The sequence below is a fragment of the Rhodamnia argentea genome, chromosome 10 (assembly GCF_020921035.1).
Source record: "Rhodamnia argentea isolate NSW1041297 chromosome 10, ASM2092103v1, whole genome shotgun sequence".
NCBI classification, from domain to species: Eukaryota; Viridiplantae; Streptophyta; class Magnoliopsida; order Myrtales; family Myrtaceae; genus Rhodamnia; species Rhodamnia argentea.
The window spans coordinates 21739253-21748930 of NC_063159.1; the positions used below are offsets into that span (position 1 = coordinate 21739253).

General features: G+C 38.3%; 1 protein-coding gene across 1 annotated transcript; it reads right to left on the reverse strand.

Annotated features, from left to right (window-relative positions):
- Positions 1-421: 421 nt before the first annotated feature.
- Positions 422-6924, reverse strand: LOC115735089 (threonine dehydratase biosynthetic, chloroplastic-like). The gene is made up of 9 exons (XM_030666161.2): positions 6381-6924; positions 5694-5873; positions 5343-5612; positions 2802-3008; positions 1892-2140; positions 1735-1805; positions 1172-1289; positions 923-1057; positions 422-829 (listed from the first exon to the last, which is right to left on the reverse strand). Exons 1-9 carry the CDS (start codon positions 6843-6845, stop codon positions 683-685), a joined length of 1842 nt encoding a protein of 613 aa, XP_030522021.1. The 5' UTR covers positions 6846-6924; the 3' UTR covers positions 422-682.
- Positions 6925-9678: the final 2754 nt, after the last annotated feature.

A 9678-nucleotide genomic window follows, 5' to 3' on the forward strand; every position in this document is an offset into this window, starting at 1 on the left:
ACAAGCTTTGCTAAGCTTGAGATACAACACCCTCTTTAACTCTCTCTGTATTTCTAAGTTCCCCCACACACAATTATGGTTGCCTCTAATCCTTATATATAGGCTGAAGTTGCACCGCCTCAAGGCCTCCACCGCCATCTAGTGTGAAAGGGTAGTTGCCGCAAACTTTTTCCAAGGCAAATCCACTTGCTACAAGTTTGACAAAGTCAAACCCTTACTCCTCCATCCACCGCCAAACATATGTAGAAGGGAAATGGAATTTTGGCTTCCTTTTTTTTTTTTTTTCAAAAAATCAATTTTATATTTTCAACAAATTTAGAGTCAGCTTAGGTAGAAAACAATGCTCGCTGACAAAAATCTCATAAAGACTTTGAACCTATTCAAAAACAAAGATCGTGGAACAAAGCTCGTCACCCGACAATTGGCAGAAACCCGTAATGCGGGATTTAGCATGAGTGTCATTGAGGATAATTTCTTCATAACTTACATAGAGGTCAAAAAACATAATGATGAGATCCACGAATTGCATACCTCCTGCTTGTTTCCTAAATTAGATACCTGATTGCATTCACCCGCTCCTATCTAGACTTTGATGCCGCATCCACAAACACTTGGATAGCCTTATGGACCCAAAGGAGGACAAAACCCTCTCGCTCACAACAATCGGGTTTAATTCTTACATCTAATCGAAATGCATCAACAGTCGGAAAGCCTCATCATTGGTGACCAGTGCATAGTCATATCCAAGATCATCTGCACGCTCCTGAAACTCATCCATCTCAGTTTGAGTCACTTGGATTCCAACCAATACATTTGCACCAGTTTCACCCTGTTTAAGTGCAGATCAGATTTAATGTTTGAACCAAAGGATGATAATCAACAACAGCTTGTATTCTTGGGCAAGAAAATCAGAAATACCTACCTGTCCACGGTAATGAAACAAACTAATGTTCCATCTAGGACTGAAGGTATCCAAGAACTTCATCAGAGCACCAGGCCTTTCTGGGAACACAAAACGACAAAGAACCTCATCTTGAAGGTTTAACCGGCCCCCCATCTGGAAGGAAAGAAAAGATCAATGCCATTGTTGCATACCTATTTTGTTATGGATACAGATTGCTAGCATATTCTCATCTCTTCAGAAAGATGCTGGTCAAAGCTAAGTAATTACCAGGTAACGCAGATGATCTTTAACCAGATCATTTCCTGTGAGATTGTAAGTTTTCAGATTAGAATCCTTCATCCTCTTTTGCATATGTTCTAGTTCACTTACTGTGTGAAGGTCAACGCTGCTCAGCATAATTACAAAAGTGTAAGCTTATACATCTGAATTATACAATAAAGACGAATACTACAAATTACACTTCAAAAGTTTGAGCAGGTACAGAGAATCATCAAATCTCTATGACGGAAAACACCTTTCTGTGGCATGTTTAAATTTCCTGAATTACCCTTTCATCCTTTCTTTGATACCCAACCATTTCATAGATAACCATCCACTTTCTCTCTTCTCATGATTAGATTTCCTTAATTATCCTCACTTTCTCATACCCACTTATTTCATACAGGACTACTCAGTTTTCTCTATGCATAACTACCAACGCACGTGCCTTAACCCTAGTGATGTCATTAAAGACTAAACACCTCATCAACAGGATAGTTTTTCCCAGTTGAGAGAATCTTTTAAAAGCCCTGCCTTCTTCTCATTGCTGACAAAGATCAACAAGTTGTTACCTGTACAGTACTACAGCCTCTTCATCTGAATTACATCGATATTTGAACTCCGTTATATTCATTGGGCCAACCTGCAAAACCAAATGCCCATCAGTCACAACCATCATTGACACAGCTCCTGTATGAAAAGCTGGATTAAATCTTCAGCAATACGTGCCAATTCACAGAACCGCTTGTAGCTTCCAGGCTTCTCAGGCATAACCGTTGCGAGCACTGCCTCTTGTCGCCTACCCACGTTTGCAAGTTCAGTCACCACCCTCAACTTATCAAAATTCATATTTGCCCCACTGGTTATTGCAACAACATTTTCCCCCTTTATACCATAGTACTTGCAGTATGCTTCAGCTCCAGCAAGCGCCAGAGCACCCGCAGGTTCCAGAATATTCCTTTTCTCCTCAAACATGTCCTGCAATATAATATCCAGACCTTAACCAATTGAACTGCCACGAAACAATCACCGTTCTCAACAAAAGAAGAACTTAAACAGTGACAACAATTTTAAGGAACAGCCTAAGAGCATCAGCTTCAAAAAGAGTGTAACCACGGCAAAGATGATTTCAAAAGGCATAAGCAACGTGCTACTTTCAATTCTCTCCAAAGTGGAAAAAGGGGATGGACCCAGATCAACTGAATCTACTAGCTAGAATCTGTCTTCAAAGACCTCATGCAGACAAAAAGGGAAAATTCTGATATTACGGCATACAAGACCAGCTTCCTAGCTCAAAGATTTATTTCGTGATGTTCCCCATTGTATTGTAGCACATTACTACATGTTTGATAGCGTGATCAAACGCCACTCCCATAATGAGTGATACCTATCACGGCTTATCAAAAGCATGATAACCTGAATCTCCAGAACTCACATTATGCATATCCACTTATATCCAACCTCTCAATAGCCTTCAGTAAACTGATCAGGAACCCTTGAAAGATGTCTTTGTACAGTCAAATTTCAAGGTACATCTCTTAAGACTTGCAAAAACTACACCGTAAGAAATTTCACCAAAGAATTTGACAAGTACAATAGCATGTAGCCTGTAAACCATATCAGTTTTTCTTTAAATTACCTTTATTGAGGCACATATTGCATCACGGCTCACAAGAACTATGCCATCTACCAACTCTTTGCACAGACGGAAAGTTTCTTCCCCAACCACTTTAACCGCTACACCATCAGCGAAACCTCCAACCTGGTCCAACATTATTCTCTGGCCATGATGAAGTGACAATGCCATAGCATTAGCATCAGCAGGCTCAACCCCAATTATCTTTACCTGCAAAGATATAATCACATGAAAAGAGATCCAAGGCTGTAATAGAAAAGTAAATCTACTGAAACTCTCCAAAAACATATTTTTGGGGCCGTAGAGGAAGGGAGTATAAAGCTTAGTTACTTCATGATACTATCTAATGATCACAAGAAGAGTAAACTGAACCTATTTCCTGAGAGAGCAGACAAAGGAAAAGCAAGTGTTCAAGATAGAAAAACCATGATCCCAACAAGTTTAGGCTGGTTGAACACATGACAGAAAAATGAAATAATTTCTTGGGAAAGCAGATAAAAAGGGAAAGCAAGTGCCCGTGTTGAAAAGCCATCATATGCTTGTAGCAAAGATAATGGGTTCTGGCAAGATTAGGCAGCTCTAGAAGCTGTGTACTCTGAATGATTACGGCAAAAGAACCATCTCCGGCAATGGCACACCAAGAAGAGGGAACATGGTACTTCTCAAGTAGACTTTGAGATTATGTCAGTGATGTCCTTCATTGTGCCTATGAGATCCTTAATAGCTTTTCCAACAGGATATACGACAGTTTCATTCAAGGAGGAAACAACTATTAAAGCTACTCAATTTATTCTGAAATAATCAGCAAAAACAAAAAGTAATGGATCAAGTTGGTCTTAATGTTACTGCAGTGATAACCACAAGATGCTCTCTTAGAAAGAAGCTAAAAGATGATGGTCTTCAATAATATACGCCTGCAGATATAGGCCGCTAGATCAAAGTTTCCTTACTTTATTATCACAATAAATAAACTTGGCCAAAAGCGTCCAGGAGATTTTCATTCTCTATGGAACCACATAAGATTATCGAGTTAAGATATCTTACTTTGCTCATCAATTCAATGCTAGGACACTTACTAGCCAGAGGAATCAATGTTCGTGTCGATTTCTGAGTCTTCATGCCTATAAAAGCTTACCCCTACTACAATGAACTCATCAGCATTCATTGTCAAAACTCTTCTCCATTCGAGTGACTGCATGCTTGTTTTGCATGTTTGGTATTTTACCCTTGGGAAAATGACGCTAATAGTCTCTAAACTTTGGTCTAATGTGCAATGCCATCCTTGGACTTTTGATTTGTTTAATGTGGTCCTTGAACTATTCCTAGATATTCAATCTAGTATTTTAACTTTCAATTTGTTCAATCTAATCCCTCGTCTTTCAGTCAAGAAGTCAAATTAGTCTTTCGGTACTATTCACAAATTTTCATAATACTAATGCCCAAATTTTATAATATCTTTTCATTTCAATCCATTTCCTAAATCAACAAAAAATATGCTAGCTTTTTATTACCTTTTTTTCCATTTTGGTATTTACAAACATTAAGATAGTTCCATTACATTTCCGGTTATATAGGATTCCCATTGCATAATAATATTTAATAACACTATTGATTTACTGTACTTATATTAATCTAAATCTTCCAGTTCTTTACATTGAGAAAATTTTCAGGATCCACTGCTTCGTGTTTTCTTAATTAAATTTGGTTAAAATATGCAAATTAGGGAACTAAAATAGCATAAAATATCAACTCAATACAACTCTAAATGAGGTTCATAAAGCTCATAAGCTAATACACTTAAATGGAACTATCGTAATATTATCAGGACCAAAAATGTCAAAAAAGCAATAAAAAATAGCCATATTTTTTTGTTGATTTAGGAAATGGATTGAAATGAAAAGATATTGTAAAATCCGAGTAACGGTGTAATTATGAGAACTTTCAACTTTTATTTGGAAAGTTGAGGGACTAGACTGACCAAATTAAAATTTTAAGAACTAGATTGAATATTTAGAAATAGTTCAAGGATCATATTGAAGAAAATTAAAAGTTCAAGAATAACATTGCACATTGGGATAAAGTTATGGAACTGTTTGTGTCATTTTCCCTTGCCTTTGTGATGCAATAACAATTATCGCTGCAATTCAAATCCATCCTAAGGCTCCTGAACATATCCCTACATGTTCTTTAGACCATCAAATAATTACATATTCAAATGAAACAAGCTGGTTTTAGGAAATTATGCTTTCTAAACAACCACTCTCTTCTCAGTTTAGCTATTCCTAGCTCAATTTACACTCTTTCTCTATAAAAGAAAACTTGCTTCAGTTTAACCAACATCCAATAAATAGCAAGCTGGCACAGCATGTGGTTTCCTTCTCATAAACCACATCTTTTAGTTAATAACATTGCCGCCTTGGCTTCCATGTTCATCGGCATAACAAGAATCTTAACAAAACATGAGGGCTAAGCAACTTGCATTAAGACATCACAAATGGCATAAAAGTACACCAAAAGTGATTTTTTGGAGCACAAACAACCAACCTCTGGAGAAACCCTCTTAACATAAGCAGCAATACCAGCTATGAGGCCGCCACCCCCCACAGGAACAAAAATGGCATGCAAAGGACCTTGCATATGACGCACAATTTCCATGCCGATCGTACCCTGCCCCATGATGACATCTGGGTGATCAAAGGGAGGTATAAATGTACGCCCCTCCTCCTCTCCCCGCTTCTTAGCATATGCTTGAGCCTCATCATAGGAATCCCCCACGAGAACCACCGTGCCACCAAGCCTCTCAACAGAGCGCCACTGCAATATAAGAACACCATATGTGAGAAAACATACCCACCGGCAAGAAAACTAGACAAATCAAATGATGAAAATTAAGACCTTGATCTCTGGCGTTGTGACAGGCATTGCAATTACAGCACTGCAATTTAGCCTCTTGGCAGCAAGGGCGACCCCCTGGGCATGATTCCCTGCTGATGAACAGATAACCCCTTTTTCCAACTGCTCCCTGGGAAGCTTTGCCATCATGTTGTAGGCGCCACGGAGTTTAAAAGAGAAAACCTGCGAGAAGGAGAACAATTTATCTCGCATACTTCACGACTAACCACAATACAAAATTAGACTTGGAAGTACAGTCTTCATCATCATTAAGATAAGTACTGAAAACTCAAAGCCAGATTCAGAACAAAGCAGAGGAAGACAAAGTTCCAACAACACTATTCACACTTCATAGGTAATTACAGTCGACGGATTAAGCGGTGAACTGCCCTCAAAAGAATCGGCCAGCTTGCTTCTACTCCAAACAAGACCACCCTCTTTGCTTGTAAATATAAAACAATCAAGAAACAAAAAGCTCTGCTAATCAGAAGGGAAGGACAAAGTGAACTTTCTAAACCACCAAAGCTTTCAAACACAAAACTAGCATTTAAAAGTTCCAAAACGACTAGACGTAAACCAAAACTCTTTCCAGAACACTGCTTCAAAAATCAGTTTCCAAGCAGCAAAAGATGATCAATTCCTTTCAGGGAAGTGCTAAAGATAAAAAGTAAGAGCGCCAAAAGTACTCACAGGCTGCAAATCCTCTCTCTTGAGCCACACATTCACTCCCCACCTCTCGGAGAGCTTCGTCGCGAGCTGCAACTGAGTCTCCTTCGCGACGTCATACACCTTGGACGACAAAATGTTGGTGAGATAGCTCATGGCATTGGTGATGCTGTGTCCGGCCCCTTCGGCAGCCGCGCGATCAGGCACCGCCCCGAGGTAGCCTGGCGGGTACTGGAGGGAGCTGGCGGAGACCCTGGGCAAGGGGGGCTGCTGCGACGAGGGTGGCGCAGACGTGGACGCCGGCGGCGGGATTTCGCGGGAAGCGAGCGAAGGGGACATCTCGGCCGTTTGCTTGGAGACGATGGCCCCCACGAGCGGCCTCCGCCGGTGTCCATTGGCCGGGGCGGAGAGGGTGCGGGGCACGGCGACGCCGGCGCTCCGCGAGCGGAGGTGGGGAGGCTGCGGTGGCGCCAATTGGAGAGCCTCCATTGTGTGGAGAGAGAGAGAGAGTGCGGAATGGATGCGCCTGGGAAAGTGTTGATCGCGGAGAGAGAGAGAGAGCGAGAGAGGGTGGCGGTGGTGGCTGCTGCTGTAAAACCCGGTGGCTGCAGCGAAATGATGGTGGGGGGAGAGGAGGAGGAGGAGGAGAGGGGCGGCTTATAACGATGGTGGGCAAAAGAAAATTTTGGATTTGTGGACAAAAAAGTAGGCGTTTCCCGGGTTTTTTTTCCAATTTAATTTTTTTAAAAAATATTTATAATTTTTTTTAAAATAAATATTTTTTTATTTGGGCCTCGCTCGACAGCTAGGCTGCTGGCCCAGCATGGCTGCTCGGTAGCTGGGCTACCAAGCAAGGCTTATCTTTTTTTTTTTTTTAATTTCATTTTTTAAGTGTTTTGATTATTTATATTTATAATATTTAGTTTATTTTGTATTTTTTTAACATGTTTATATTTATGTTATTTATATTTTTTTTTGCGAAGCTTATCTTTATAACATAATTAGTAATCATTAATACAAAAATTATTATGATCTATAATTCATAAATAATGTTGCAATTATGTAATTAATTGAAAATATTCATAAAATAAAATTGGTAAGATATATGTTGGAAAAACAAATGCGAAAGCGAACACAGAACACAAAGATTTACGTGGTTCGATCAAGGTGATCTACGTCCACGGGCGAAGCAAAACGAAATTCCACTATGATCAAAAAGAGTACAGATTACAAAAGTCGATTTTCGATTGAACAAAAGCACATGACACACTCGTCTATCACATAAGGAAAATCCTCAATACCAAACGAAAAGAAATCGTAGCCGCAATATAAAAAATAGATGTTGTAAATCTGCGCCACGAACTAAATCTTAATTTTTCCTCCACTTTTTGGGCCGCACAAAAATATGTCGGATCGGGTGATAAACCAAGCTGGGTACATAAAATTCAAGACATATTTAACAATATATGAAACTAATTGAAAATATTCATAATATAAAATTGGTAAAATATTCATATAAATAATGTTATAATTATGCAATTCGGTCGGCTAAAAAGATTGAAAGAGGAGGAAAGAGGGAAAGGAGGGTTCATTTGATATCGAGAAGTAACACCGAAGGGAGAAAAATGAAAAATTGACAAGGAAAACGGCGTTTTTTGGGGAAAAAGCCGGGCTATTCTTTTTGTGTGGGAAAACGGCTATTTTCCTTGTCAATTTTGCATTTTTCTCCCTTCAGTGCTACTTCTCGATATCAAATGAACCCTCATTTCCCTCTTTCCTCCTCTTTCAATTTTTTTAGCCGACCGAATTGCATAATTACAACATTATTTATATGAATATTTTACCAATTTTATATTATGAATATTTTCAATTAATTTCATATATTGTTAAATATGTCTTGAATTTTATGTACGCGGCCCGGTTTATCACCCGACCCGACATATTTTTGTGCGGCCTAAAAAGTGGAGGAAAAATTGAAATTTAGTTCGTGACGCGAAGAGTTGGGCCGATAGGCCCAACTCGGAGCAAGTGAACAAATCTCATTTGCGGTGCGAACAGATCTGCGTGGGGGTTTGGGAGCAACGCCCCCTAGAAAAAATTTTTTGGGCTCTATTTTTTATATTGCGGCTAGGGTTTCTTTTCGTTTGGTATTGAGGGATTTCCTTATGTGAGAGACGAGTGGGCCGTGTGCTTTTGTTCGATCGAAATCGACTTCTGTAATCTGTACTCTCTTTGATCATAGTGGAATTTCGTTTTGCCTCGCCCGTGGACGTAGATCACCTTGATCGAACCACGTAAATCATTGTGTTACGTGTTCGCTTTCGCATTTGTTTTTCCAACATATATCTTACCAAATTTATTTTATGAATATTTTCAATTAATTACATAATTACAACATTATTTATGAATTATAGATCTTAATAATTTTTTGTATTAATTATTACTAATTATGTTATAAAGATAAGCTTCGCAAAAAAAAAAATATAAATAAAATAAATATAAACATGTTAAAAAAATAGGAAATAAACTAAATATTATAAATATGAATAATCAAAACACTTAAAAAATGAAATTAAAAAAAAAAAAGATAAGCCTTGCTCGGCAGCCCAATTGTGAGCGAGGCCCAAATCTGAAAATATTTATTTTTAAAAAATATTTTTGTAAATATTTAAAAAAAATTAAATTGGAAAAAAACCCGCGTTTTTCTTTTTCCTATTTTTGGAATTATTAGTCATTAAAAAAAAACCCCATATCACTAATAAATGCTAATGACGTAATTGTCTAAAGTCCTTATAATTAAAAGCAATTTAATCTGATTCGGGCCCACTTTTCGGAGCTTCGGTATGTGAAATACTTTTATAACTCTAGAGAAAATTTCCAATTAAGGATTTGAAGTGCGAAAATAAGGGCTTGAAGTGCTCTCATTTTTTTTCAAATAAAGACCTGACGTGAAACTTATCAACTTATAATAAGTTTCTTTTCTTTTTTTTTGTTGGTCGAGGATAAGAATTTGAAGTGACCATGACAGTCTTAAACAAGCTCATGATCTTCCCACCGATAAGGGATTTTCATCCTTTATTACTTCTTCTTCTACTTCATTTTTTTCGTGTTTTCTATCTTTTCCTCGGGTGGCAATCCAGCCAATATCATGTGCAGCTGAAGTGGGACTTAGTCTAATTTTGTATGGCCAATTAGCACATAGACTAATCAATTTCCGACAAACAAAAAGAGGGATTGGACTTTCCACCGCCCACGTCCACAAGATTTATTGAATCACGGTATATAAGAAAGATGAAATGTGTACACTATATATATGCATTGT